The sequence below is a fragment of the Theobroma cacao genome, chromosome 5 (genome assembly GCF_053813885.1).
Source record: "Theobroma cacao isolate CCN51 chromosome 5, ASM5381388v1, whole genome shotgun sequence".
NCBI lineage: Eukaryota > Viridiplantae > Streptophyta > Magnoliopsida > Malvales > Malvaceae > Theobroma > Theobroma cacao.
In genome coordinates this window covers 35,310,832-35,325,812 of record NC_142643.1, presented here as the reverse complement: position 1 = coordinate 35,325,812, position 14,981 = coordinate 35,310,832, and the positions used below count along the sequence as shown (strand labels likewise).

The 14,981-nt window shown below is 28.8% G+C and overlaps 1 protein-coding gene across 1 annotated transcript; it reads right to left on the bottom strand.

Moving 5' to 3' along the window:
* Positions 1-371: 371 nt before the first annotated feature.
* Positions 372-3,141, bottom strand: LOC18598980 (Chlorophyll A-B binding family protein). The gene is made up of 6 exons (XM_018120571.2): positions 2,904-3,141; positions 2,633-2,799; positions 2,058-2,204; positions 1,523-1,655; positions 986-1,078; positions 372-776 (listed from the first exon to the last, which is right to left on the bottom strand). Exons 1-6 carry the CDS (start codon positions 3,069-3,071, stop codon positions 474-476), a joined length of 1,011 nt encoding a protein of 336 aa, XP_017976060.2. The 5' UTR covers positions 3,072-3,141; the 3' UTR covers positions 372-473.
* Between the last annotated feature and the right edge of the window lie 11,840 nt (positions 3,142-14,981).

Genomic DNA, 14,981 nt, shown 5'->3' with positions numbered 1-14,981 from the left:
TTTTTTATTGGATTGGACATATTTTTTAAAAAGAAACCGTGGTTAAATTAGGCTTGTTTTGCTTAAAATTAAAAAGTCCATCCCAATCTTAGGATTTTGGGTCATTGGGGCTCATGGGCCTTTATAAATTTCTTTAAAAAAAAAAAAAAAACAGACGAAGAAAGAAATAAGAAAGGGCTGGATTGGCATGGTTCAGCCTGGTAGTCGACTTTCTCCTCTTTCATGTCCCTTTCCCCATATACATTCTTCACCTATTCCTTGTTTCTTTCCGCTATTTTCGTCCGTCCCCAACCCAAAAAGACCATATTTTGCCAACAGACAAATCTCAAATCTCTCACCTCTACATTTTCCCTCCAAAACACCAAATCTCATTCACATAATTAATCATCAGTTATATATATTAGTACGTTAAAAGTGGTCTACCAAGAGCTTTACAAAGTATCTGTATTTTGGGCGCAGTTGACAAATATGTATTACATGGATTTGAGTATGGAAAATAAGTTATTGTGAAATGGATCAGAGAGGTGCTCAAGTAGGTTCTGTACAGGACCTTTACCTGTCAAAGCTGCTTGGGAGTAAAAGCCTAACCAAGCAACCATTGCTAAGCGCCCATTTTTAATCTCCTTCACCTTCAGCTCCTCAAAAGCTACTGGGTCTTTGGAAAGGTTTAATGGGTCAAAAAGCACTCCTCCTGGGTAATTTATATCGCCCGGCAAGTAAATCCCTAGAGGCTCCAAAGCCTCAATCCCACAATATCTTGCATACTCTGGTCCAACCTTTTTACATACAAATAATAAACTTTATATAACAATAAGCGAAAGAATGATGCACAATCCTTACGAGTTTAACATGCCCTCAAGAATCTTTCCCCCCTTCCCCAATTATTACATGCGCCAAAAATATGAAGCATGATTTGAAGCACACAGTGTAATGATATTTGTCAAGGCCAGTGAACAGATAAAAGAAATTGCCAAAAAGTCATTACCATCAGAAGGGCCTGGCAAATAGCAATGACAATCACTCCTTGCCCTCCAGCTAAGTGTAAACCTGGGATGCCAAGGTAGTCCAGTGTCTCTCCCTAGTGTAAATCAACAAGTAGGTATAATGGGTAAGTTGTAATACTATTAATAGTCATTTGTTTCGAACATAAAAATTTCAAATGAACTTAAATTTGATTAATCAGTTCCTGTATGTTGATATGCCGTTCCTCCCATTGAGTCTCCACATATACCGAACATATGTTTTGATATGCAATAAATAGAGCAATTTACATTTCATGTATTCTACAATGGCAATATCAGTAAATGAAAATTACTAAAATTAAGGTAAAGCCTTGCATCAATAATATATATCTTAAAGTAGAAGACTTAAAAAGTGCACTAAATGCATTAATTAGAAAACTCATTCAGCACTAAAATAGACACTGAAGTCCCACCAAGGGAATTACCAAAGATGAAACAGGATATATTCATTTCAGAATGTCCATGAAGGATACTTAATGAACTGAGGCAGTTTTAACAACCTGAAGTTTTGAATAGCCCACCCGCCACCAAACAGGTTCAACAAAGTGAGAGAAGCCAGACAGATCTAATATTTCTGGAACCACAACACCAAGGGCTGCAAGCATAGCCCACCGAGCATGAAGTATTTCAAAACTGCATAAAAGAGATTGCTTTGATCATTTAATAATTTAAGCTATCATCATTACTAATTTAATGAGAATAGATTGTCTTGAATCAGGAAGCCTCGCTCCATGGTACTGATGTTTAACATTGTGAACTATTTTGAAAACAAAAAGAAAAAATAGTTTCATGCATCTGAATGAAGTTGGGAAAAGTGATCCACAAAAAAGAAACATGCACAGAACCTCCTCAGCAATAATACATACTATTTTGCAATGGCTCTCCAACTAGCTATATGAACTCAGCACCTATAATCCTATTACAAATTAGGTCATGATTTTTTATTTGCATCATATTAAAAACAAACATTTTTCCACTGTAAATGTCTTAAACAGCCATGACTTTAGAAGAAATGAAGTGAAATGAATGACTTACTTGAAGTACTTCTGAAAATCCACAGGATCCTTGCTCAGACCTGCAATATCAAAACCATAATCCCCAGGCAGCTCTCCAGTAAGGTATTCAGGATAGTCATAGCGGATGGGACCAAGCCAGCGAGGGCGATCCTCTCCATACCAGAAGCTGCGAAATCAGAGGTATAGGCCGTAAAATATACATATACATAACACTCTTAATAAAAATATAATAAAGTATCTATCAGGAGCTTATACCTGAGCTGGTAAACAAACAAAATACCCAGTGCACAAATTCTTAAATTTTTAAGACGGACATCCACAGGTGGAGTGATCCTTATTACCCAAACTTATTAATAGTAATCAATATGATTAAAGACACCTAAATGCAGAATTACCATGAGCATTCAATTAGACATAAAAAAAAAAACAAAGAGTAGCATTCTTAATTTATTTAAGGGAGAAACCAGGGAAATGAACAAAAGCAGAACCAAAAAAGCTTGAAACTTTTGGTGCTTCTTTTTTCTTGCCTCACTGGCTATATCCCTATACGTAAGGAGGGTTTCTTTATTTATCCCAGAGCCAGAATATTATTACCTCTCATTTCTTGCCTTGTCAGCTAAAGCCCGGAACTTTGAAGAATTTTGGACAGCTTCTTTCTTCTTCTCTAACAATTGCCTCTGCAGGGACTCGCCTAGAGGGCTATAAGCGATGGCTTTGACCACCGTGAACGGAATTGCTGAAAATACCAACACTCCCGCCAGCTGCAAATCAATAAGAAACAAACTAAATACATTTCAGCATATTATTTGAATAAGAGTATATTACAACAGATTGAAATTGCAAAAAGAAAAGCATAGAGAGAGACCTCTTGCCATGAAGCTTTGCAAAAAGAACGAGGCTTAGCGCTGTTAAGGTTAGAAGGAGGTTTCAAAGACAAAAAGGTAGAGAGAGAGCGTCGGTCTTCTCCTCCTCCTCCATTGAAGAATGACGAAGATATGGAAGAGAGCCGAAGCTGTGGTCCAATTTGAGCCATTCGATTTTAAGCCCTTAATTCGCTTCCCTCTTCGCAGTCCGCACCAACTAATCAACTTGAGAAACTACAACACTACCAAGTGACCGTAAGGGGTTTTAATTCGAATTTTATTATTTGATATTTTTTATGTAATTTTTATTTCTTGATAAAGTATTTAATTTTTACAAATACTGATTAAATTCTCTAATTGTTATCTGATCTTACATTTCTTTATTCATTAAGTATTCGATTAAAATAAATTTAAAATCAATTTAGATATATTATTAATAAAATTTAAATTAATAAATTAAAATTAATTCATAGGTAAATTTAATTTTTTAAATTATATTTAAAATAATTAATGAATTTTAATAAATATGACATTAATTATAAAAAATTTATAAATAAAAAATAATATATAAAGTTAAATTTGAATATTAAAAATTATTATACATAATCAAGTTTAAATCGAAAGTATCTTAAAAGTATCATTTGAATCTATAACAATAATAAGATACTACTCTAATTAGATTATAAAATACATTAATTTTAATTAATTAAATCGAATAATACAAATACTCGATTACAAATACCTATTGATAGTCCTAATAACCAATCATCAAATCACCTGCACTCAAGCTTGGCCCATCCCACAATTGTATTAAGCTTGATTTTCTCTCTTTTTTTTTCTATGAAACTATTTTATTATGTCAAATATTTGAATTTTTTTAATGAATATTTGTGGCAAAAAAAAAACTGTAAAAACAAACATAAAATTTAATTAAATTAATTTTTAATTTGAATCAATGATTTAAACATACAAATAACAACCTAAATCACTTGGTTGAACATTTAATAAACAGTGATCAATTATATCGAAATGAAAACAAATTATAAAGAAGAAATAAAATTACATATATATACAAAAACAAATTATCAAAACTTCTAACAACAAATTATAAAGGATATTCCGCCATTATATAATTTATATTATATACTATATACTACAATTTCTTTTTCTTTTAAATAAGGATTTCTTTCTTTCTTTTCTTATTGTCATTTTCTCTCTTTCAAGTATAAAAATAAGCAAGGCTATTTTTTCTTATTCTTCCATAAATAAAATTATTAAGTAAAGATAATTAATTGCAATGAAGGCTATTTTTTCTTATTCTTCCATAAATGAAATTATTTAGTAAAGATAATTAATTGCAATGATATATGTCCCTTCTATACTCATTACATTTTCTTTCTTTAATTTAACTACTCAATGTGTAATAATACTTAATAAATTTTAGTTGAACTAACACTTAATGAATATATTGGTTAAAAAAAATAGCTCAAGTAGTATGAACTTGTTGTAGTAATTGTTTATATGAATATAAATACAAAAATCATTTTTTACAGAACCATAATTGGTAATTCTTCTCATTTTTAGAAATCAAAATCTTACGAAGTCTTTATTACATACTTAATGATTGCACTATTATAAGTAACATTTCTTCCGAAACTTTAAAACATTGTATCCATTAATAATTTTTATGTTATGTTTTATTATAATGTAAATTTAATTTTTCATAATGATGCAAGTGGGTCAATATTTTCAAACTGAAAATTAATATTTCTTATACTCTACATATTCTTAACGCTATGATTGAATCAGTAAAAAATTTGTCTATCTTACCTCGACTTGACAATTCAAGTATTTGTATCTTAAATGTGTCATGTAAATATAGGGTATTAATAGTTATATGAGTAAATGCGAATACAATACGATTAATTAATTATATTAAGATCTTAAATATATATACAGATACATTTAATAAACATGTAACACGATATGACACGGTTAACACGTTTATTAAATGTGTTGGATTAAATTTTATACAACATGATACGATTAACACGATTAAAATTTATATAATATATAACTTGTTTACACAATTGATTCGATTAATAAACGATTAATACAGTTAACACGATAAAAACAATTAAATTGAAATATATATATAAGTAAAATATGATTTTATTATTTAAATTTACAACAAAAATTATAAATATCATAATATTTATCAAATATAATAAAATTTAATATTAATAGATCTTAATTATTATAAAAATATTAATATTTATATGAATTAATAAATGATTCTTAACTATGTACTAAAAGTGTCTATACGACATGTGAACACGATTAAATATATGAGTAATAAACGGGTCATTTGTTATACGAATATATAATAACACGATCAACTGATCGTGTCTTAAACAAGTTTAGTGGATTTGACACGGTTAAGACATGATTTATTTATATCTTAACCGTGTCGACACAATTAATCTAAACCCAAACCCGTTTAAATTCGTGTCATATTGCCATATCATATACAAAATTATCAAGTCTAATCTCACCTAAAAATATATAACTTGATATACATAATAATTATTTTTTTAGTTTCTATCAGTATTATTAAAGATAATAGATCTTAAAATGTTCACATATACATGAATACAATTACTGTGTGAAGTCGCAAAAAATACATTTATCCAAAAATAATGTAATCCTTCCCGCTTCATCGGTAGAGGCTTTTAGGACGGCCTACAAATGGAATCCAAGCTTATAGTGGGCATCAATCTTAATAGATGGTCCAATTTTTGGGTTTGCTGTGGTATATCCATTATATTGGAACTTTGAGCCCAAATGTGGTGAAGGAAGCTCCAGTTAGGAGAAGCACCAAGTTTCTTCTTTTCTTCTTTTCTAAAGGATTATTAGTTTTTTTTTTTTCAATTGGAATAAGAGGGATTTGAACTTTTTTTTTTGTTTATTCAGGATTAATAACTTCTTTTATTATATCAGAGTGCCTTCAAAGTTCAAATATATCTGCATCTTTGTCTTTCTCTCAAAATTTGTTCTCCACAAATAAATATAAGAAAAGATTTTTCCTTTAGATTTTTGAATTTGGTTTTACAGTTTGATAATACTATGACATTAATGAGACCTTGAGTCACTGTTTGCTCAATGATTCCATGGGATTGTCCGATCCAAAACATCCTTAAATTCGAAATCCATTCGATTTTCCAATCCCAAATATTAATAGTTTTGAGTTGACATAAATGCAAACAAAATAGGGAAAAAAAAAGAGGGAAAATATTATGAATGAGAGACAAATGTTCATTTGGCAATCAATGGATTAACTTCAGTGCTAGATTGTACTATTTCAATGATGAAAGAGGAGAAAAAGTTTGATGATGGTGGTCATTACAAGTAATGTGTCATAGGGTCATAGCTGCACTCATATTCTTTTATTATTTCTATCATTACCAGTATGAATCAATACCATTATTGTTGTCATTTTGAGCAAAGAAGAGCACTATGACCTCCATATTAATTATCAAAACTTAAATTAATTGGATCCTAAATCTCAATATTCAAGTTGTGCTTTTGAGCCTAATGATCCCGAAACAAAGAAAAGGTGTCATTGACAGCTATACTAAATATTTTATCTAAGTTTGTTCACTGGATACGTACCATGTGGATGAGGGCCCCCAAATGCGAAGCAAAATTTTCTTCTTTCTCTTTTTAGATTTGCTTCACCCTTTTTGTGAGCAAAAGTGTCCTAGGATTGAAAATTCAGCTATGGAATCATTGACTTAAACAGTGATCCAAAGGTCTGCAAAATCCTACAAATTTCCGGTGAAAATTAAATAATTCTTGAGGCATAATGATTCACAATGAACAAATGACCTTTTCAATATGTAATTTGAGATATTATGCCAGGATGAGAAGGTTTTTACAAGATAGATATGATAAAGAGGAACAAAGAAACCTAATTAGACAAATTAAACAAGGATGGAGAATGCACGAGGCTTGAGGTTTGATAATTATAAAATATTTTTTTTTTGTACATATTTTCATTAATGAAATGCGAATGATATTAATTACACTGTTAAATCATCCAAAGGAAAAATCAAATGTGTGAATATCAGCCCATCACAAATAATCATGGTACGTAGGAGTATTAAATTAGGAGCCACGGTGACGCCATCAAGTTTCAATTATTGTGGAAACGTCATAAGGTTGAAAAAGACACAATGAATGATTTGAGTGGAATTTGGATCCCACAATAAACCCTGTCGTTTCATTTTGCAAGCCTAACATTCAACTCATCCCACGTACACTGAGGTGGGAAAAAACAAATGATTTTAAGGCCTTAATTTCATACATTCTGTGTACTGATAAAAAAGTTGACTTGAAAAGGAAAACAAATTTATATAAATCTCTTTTAAATCAATTACACCTAATTTAATAGATACTTAGAGTACAAGGAGATATCTATATATATATATATATATATATATATATTTATATATATTTATTTAATAACAAACTTTATTAAGATTTAATTAAATAAAGAAAATTAATCTTTAACATATCGTTCATTAGAAGAGATCTGACCTTTACAGGAAATACATTATAAAATCTATTTTTTTCGTCTAAATCAAAACTTTTGTTTGCCAAATAATCCATTACAGTACTCTCTTCTTTAAAAATATGTAGTATTTTGACTTTCTATTGACGATGAAATACCTTGAATAGTTTCAATCAAATCTGAATCTGAACATGGATGGTTTATGGGGGAAGTGATGGCTTGCACCACTAGTTTACTATCCACTTGGAGTTCTATTTTCCGGTAACCCAACTGCCACGCTAAATTTAGTCCTTTATAGATACCCCACAACTCAGCTCGGTATGCAGTGCACCTACCAAGGGTTGCAGAAAAACCTCCCAACCAGTTGCCACAGGAATCTCGAAGTACTCCACCAGCTGCTGCCTTGTCCAGTGATCTTTTAAAAGCAACATCTGAGTTTAAGGTAAGCCAACCATGTATCGATTCCGATTTCAATGATAGTACTTCCTTCTAAAATTTAAATTTAAGTTTAATTTGATCTGGTTAGTTTATTTTTTAAAATTAAAATTAATATTTTTTAAAATTAAAATTAAAATATTAGAGACCATATAAATATGAAGCACGCACATACTCTGATTGTGACCTTTGAATAAGATTGAAGAAAACTAAACTTTGAACCTTAATCTTTAAAATTCAAGAGTAATTATCGCAAAAAAATTAGGAATGAAGTTGATAAATGATGAAGCTCATAATATGTATTTTGATTGTGACCGGTTTTAGGAGTAGTGGCGGATCTTGCCTTTGTCTGATTATGTCAACAAGCTTGTGGCGTTTGCACATTCCCTTGGGATGAATAATTTCTTTAAAACCAAATTAGTCGGAGTCATCTCACCGTCGAGCTCATCATGGCGGACTAAAAATTATCTGATTCTGGCAATGATTGCACCTGTAACCATACACATGGACTCGTGGAATAGGGCCACACTTACCTGCTACAAAATTGGCCTCCATTGGCTGATGCTGACCCTCTGATGTATATGCAAACCATCTTAGTTTCCCGTTTTATTTTATGTTTATTTATTTTTAATCTCTAGAGTTAATATAGTTATTCATTGAAATATAGGGCAAGTTAATATAGTTGTGTTATATGTTTCGTAATAGAGGTGTTTAGTGATCGAATTTAATCAGATTAAAATTGTTAGATAAATTAAAAAATAAATAAATAAATTTGGATACAATTTCAATAATTTTTGTTTTATATTTATTATTAAAATATTTTATATATATATATATATATCAATGTTTTAATCTTTTAAAATAAAATTAGCTATTGATAGCCTTAGTTTATTATGAATAATTGAGATGCATGTAGCAAGTACTAACATAGATATACATGTGCACAAACCAACACGTTCGCTTGCTCACACCAATTAGGTGCGTAGCTAGCTATCTAGCTGACATGAAAGAAAGTTGGGTGCAAAATCATTTTTAGCTGAAAGGAACCCTAGGATCAAGTACCTTTGAGTTTGGACTGCATAGTTCACTCCACCCACTTGCGAGGTCTAATACATCGGTCGCTTTTGATATTTTAAAATATAATGTGATTATAAATAATTTAATTATAATTAATATAATTATAATGTATATAAATAAAATAATAATTAAAATATAAAAAAATAATATTATAATATTTGATTTATAAATATTTTATTAAAAATGTAATGTCAATTTTAAAAATTATCTTTATTTATTAAAATCATAGTAATTTTTAATATAATAGTACTGATTAAAGCACCTATTCGTACTCCTCTGAAATTTTTTTTGCAAAAAAAACTTATATAATAGTAATTTTTAAAATTAATAAAAGTTAAAATTATATTTTCAATATTACTATTTTATCAAACAAACAAAAATACTAACAATTGACTAACGGCTAAATTTATGTGTCTAACAGAATATTTTTTTAGGATAGAGTATTAATTTCAAAAACCAATGTATCTACTTAGAATTATGATTAAAAGTTTAAGAGTGAGGGTATTTTACCCTAAATTTTAACTATAATTCTACAAAAGTGTACTAGTATTCAAAATAAACAGTCCGTTCCAAACATATAGACGATATTAACTAGTAAATGTAAAATGTCTAAAATATTTTTTTTTTCTCCACTTCTTTTCATTATTTTCTTGTCTCTCAAGCCGGTCGACGACACTCCTTTATGCGGGTCAGCTACCCCATGACCAGATTTGACCGTGGAATGCCAAATTCGGTCAAATCTCCTTGGGGGGAGCCCAATTTGGCCGAATCTAGCACTCTTTAGCCAAATTTGATAGCATGAATGCCAGAGGTAAGGTAGAGAGAATTTTTTTTTTTAATAGGAGAATTTTTTTTTGAATAGGAGAGAAAAAATTTTAAAAATAAAAAATTATAATTTATATAGTGTGATAATTTTTAAAATTAATAAAATATAAAATTATTCCAAAAATATTACCACATCATCAAACTAATAAAAACATTAATGATTAATTAATAGTTGAACTTATATATCAAATGAAAGATTTTTTTTAAAACAGACTATCTATTTTTAATACTAATTGATTCAGTGAAATTATAATCAAAACACTATGATGTTAACTTTTGTACATACAAAAAGATCTGTGAAAACATAACATCAGATCCTGATCTTAATTTTATTCATGAGTGTTGACTTTTTATTAATTGGGCAACAATGAATGTATAAAATTAAAAAAGTTGTCATAAAATTGATTTTTTACTAACTTGTCAAAGTTCTAACAGTTTCCATTTTACAAATTAAGTTTTTTTACTAAAATTATATTCGCAACTCGAAGTTACATCATAATCAAATAATTATCAATAAATGTGATATAAATTATTATTACATGCAATATAAAAAAACAATTAATAAATTACACAAATTAATAAAAAAACCCATATAAAATTGAGCAAACCCACAAACGTTGACCTAATGGAGTAATAGTGATATAGACAATGGCAATCAAGTAAAGCAGGAAAATCACGAGGGTAGGAGCCTATCCTTGCAACAGACGTGGCCTAATTACTAAATTAGCTACTTGCTCACACACAAGCTGGTGTGCTCGCGGTCTTTTTTGGCAAACTTGCCTCTAGCAGCTCCTTCCCCCGGCCCAGGCGCAATCAGTTCGTTAGGCTCATATTCATGATCTATATTAGTGGCAGGGCCTCCTTTTTATTCATTTGTTTAATTCATACAATATCCTTTTCCTGGGTACCACCAAAATTCTTTTACCGACCATTTTCATCTTCTTCGGAGGAAACCGACAATATTAAAGGAAAAAGAAATTGATACCAATGAGCTTATTAGCAATACTAGGAGACAGCCTAGATTGATTGAATGAATTGGTGAGAGAAATCAAAAACCATAGCGTTATGAAAGCTATATGCAATGCTTCTCTACATGCATGGTTGCATAATTGAAGGCTGCGGAGTTCTTTTGGAATGCATGCATGCATGCATGTGATTGAAGGCAGAGTTTTGTGGTTTTTTTTTTTACCTAACCTTGAAACATCTTCTGGTCCACAAGCAAGCATAATTTTAATCCTTTCCTAGTCAATTGTTGAAAGAAAGTTGTTGGTTTTACATATTAAAATCATCAGTGTACTTTTCATATTAAAGTCGTGACAGCTTAGTGCTATCCGCTAAAAATACATTCATTGCAAGTTGTGATTGCTGAGAATGTAATTATTCACTCCATCCAAAAAGATAATTAGGGCCCTATGCTTCTGCAATGTTTCAGCCAATAATTCATTAATTTTTAAGTTCTTTTAGGACCATTTTTAAGGATAAAGAAACATGAATTAAAATGTCCAAAATAATCCGATGGTTCGACCACTAGTATAAATATTTTATATGCTTGGACAAATGAAGTTCATCAAAGGCTTATATCACAGATTCTTTTTTCTCAAGACCTTTTTTTTTTTTCGGTCATTATTAAAAATAAATTTTTTAAAAGAGAATATCCAAAGAAGCAATTTTGGGTTTTGTTTTTTTAATTTTAGGAATGGTGTCAAATATTTAAAAAAATAATAATTTCTTTTGTGCACATACATGTAACTCTCCTGAGTGGTTATAGCATTCCAACTCTTTTCTTTAATTTTCTTTCAGGAAAAAAAAAGGAAAAATCAAGTCCTCTGTTTTCATTTCTTTCATATGACTAAAAATTAATAAAGATTTAAAAATATGAGGACAAAAATAAGAGTACTCATGATATTTTGTTAAAAGAAAAATAATAAATAAAAGGGGGTCTTTTATAAACCCTCTAAACTTACAATTATTTTGATTTATTATATAATATAATAGCTAATATTTTCCAACTTCCTTCCATAAAAAAAAAAAAACAGCGGTAAAATTAATACTGCTACCAAAAGAAATTACAAAGAAAAAAAACAAAGCAGGTGGTAGGATCCACATCCGTGCAACCTATCTTTTTAACCAACCACTTGTCAATTAATAATGGAGCCTACCGGCCAGCACATGAAAGAAATATTTACCATGTGCTTTCCATCTAACAAACATGATCAACACGTTTCCGAATCTGATAGGGTCCTTTGCCACAGATGCTGACTTTGGACTTCGGCAGTGACGTGGACTTAAACACTAGAGGGAGATATGATTTCCAATTAATTATTACTTGTAAGTGGAGGCCGCAAATATGATCCAAATATAAGAAAATCCCGTTAACTTATCTACTTCGATCCGATTTTATCAGAAAAATCAATGATTCTCGACTGCATTTAATCCAATTTTATAAAAAAAAAAACATAATTTGAATTCGTAACAAGTTAAATTTAAAAGATTTGGAAAATTAATCTAAAACAATTGAAACTTGTATAATTTTATTCTTAAAAATTTTAATTTAATTAAAAATAATAAATATAACACAGACTATTACCGTAATAATATTTAATAACTTTAAATTATCTTTTAAAATCTCTATTATTGCTTGTATTTTTATATAATTTTAGAAATTATCCTTTTTAATTATAAGTAAAAAAACAAATTATTAAATGTAACTAAAAAAGAATTAAATACATTTAAATTCAAATTTTCAAAAGTTTTTCATTCGTTACCTCTACAAAAAATTTAATATTCTAAACGCTAATTAAATCACTTCAAACTTTTGATAAATAATTATGGTTATGGTTATGGTTGATAAACTTTTGATAAATATTCTAAAAGTTATGGTTATGGTTGATTTTGTAAGACATTTATCGTACTATAATCATGATAAATAATTAATAATAAATAATAATCAAAAAATGAAAATCATTAATACTTTTTCGAAGCAAATTATAAATTTTTATACAAAATAATTCTAAATTAGTAAATGATTTTTTATTCATTTGTTTTTTTATATGATTTAATTATTTTTGAAAAAGTTTATTTTTATGTGACTTTAAAAAACTTATTTACAATTGATAAAATCTAACTTGATTTATATAATTTATCCAAACTACTGGTCTAATTTAATTTGACTTTTAAAGTTAACAACTTAAACTTTAAATGACCGATCCCAATAATTGAAGTGTTAAACTCAAATAACCTGAACCCAAAATCAGTAAATTCAAAATGAATTGATGTAATGTGATCTGACTCAAATTGGAGCCCCCCAATTGCCAACTCTATTTCCAAGTTCTACAACATGATTGATTTCTTTCTTTAATTTTTTGTTGCTTTGTGAATTTAAAGAATGTATAATTCGGATAGTACAATTTTTTACTTAAAAAAAGAAAACAGAATATTCTTTTATATTAATGATCATAAGCTTTTTACTGCTTTTTTCCTTTTGTAATTATTATTGGTTAAATTATAGTGACAATCAAGTGAGTCAAATCGACTTCAGATTGAGTCACGAGTTTTATCAAATTACCTGATGTTTGGGTTTTATCGTCTTCAAGTTCAAGTTGTTTCCTTTTGAGTCACTAGGATTTCAAAATATTATACAATGAGTTAAATCAGATTTGAGTCACTACACATAACAGGTCATTCTCGGGTCATTACAAATTCAGTTATTTTTTAGGTTTGGATTAGTTTAAGATTAGAGTCATTATGTTAAGATGATTTTGATTTTGAAAAATTTAAGGTTTGCACCTTCTACTATGTTATATTTATTTATAAATATTATTATTTACTAGTTATATCGATCTTGCTTTTGAATAAGTTTATATTTAATTATTTTTAAACATAGACATATTGAGTTAAGATTTTATATTGATAAGATAATATTTTACATTTATTATTTATAATTAAAATTTTTTAATAGAAAATAAATTTATCTTTTTAATAGAAAATCAGTATAAAAGGTCATCTCAATATGTTACTTATGCTAATAGTTCGAAAAAAAAAAGAAAAGTAAAAAATATATTATTATGATGAATTTTTTTGAGATGTGTCATAACTAAAATAATAATAATAATTAAAAAATTAATGAATTCATTAGTATTATTAATTATAAAATTTTAATGTACGTAGTATAATTAATAAAGATTTTTGACATTTCAGTGGTGTCATCTTACACCACTTGTATCAAGATGGATTCGCCCTTGCCTATCCACCTACAATATAGTATACATAATTCTATAAACAACATAAAAGTTTGTTATTTGTCTTTATAATTGTAAATAAAGAAATGAGCTTCAAAATATTGTAAAATTACTATACCCAATTTATGGACACATGGTAAGTAAACCTACAAAGTTGCTAGTGAAAAATTTTTTCATGTTGCAAAATGATAAATTGGTTAGTGAAGCCTTTACCCTCCATGAGTAACAAGGTCACATGTAAATGCAATATAACTCTTGTTCCATTCACTCCATTTAAATTCCTTAAGTCTTTATTTTAAGAGAATTAGATGGAAAAATGATGAATTATGAGGTTGAAAATTAAATGAGAATTTTTGGTGCAAAAAAATTAAAATTTTTACCCACTAGGGGTAAAAGCGTAATTTATGGTTCGAACTGATAAATTGGATCACATTCACAGTCATTGAGGTATTGTGGATATAATTGGATAATTGAAATTGAAATGAATGGAATTGGAGATTTTAGAAATTTACACCGTGTATAGGCAAGTTAGGTCGGACACTGTGATTAAGCGATTGTCCAAACATTTCACACCCTATCTAGTGCATACGCATGGATAAGAGCCTGAAATAATATATATTGATTTGACACAAATTATTGAAATTTTTGTGTCATGCATTGTGGATAGGTGGTGAGCTATCTGATACGGGTAAAAGACTACACCTGAGGACCGAGAATAGGAGTATATGTACTCCTATTACAGTGAGTAAACTTACTATCGTCTTAATTATCTAGAGTAGATTTATTTAATTGTGTGATTTTATGGAAAAATGGTTTAATTGGAAAATTATTGTGTTTTATGGGAAAATGGGATTTTATAAAATAATTTTATAAAATTTTTGAAAATTTAATAATGATTTCAAAAATAGAGTAATTGGAGACCTATACTATGA

Coding starts and splice junctions, on each gene's coding strand:
- LOC18598980 (XM_018120571.2), bottom strand. CDS start 3,071: ATGGCTCAAATTGGACCACAGCTTCGGCTCTCTTCCATATCTTCGTCA. Junction 1,079..1,522: donor TGGGCTATTCAAAACTTCAG/GTTGTTAAAACT, acceptor GATTTACACTAG/GGAGAGACACTGGACTACCT. Junction 777..985: donor TTTGCCAGGCCCTTCTGATG/GTAATGACTTTT, acceptor GTATGTAAAAAG/GTTGGACCAGAGTATGCAAG.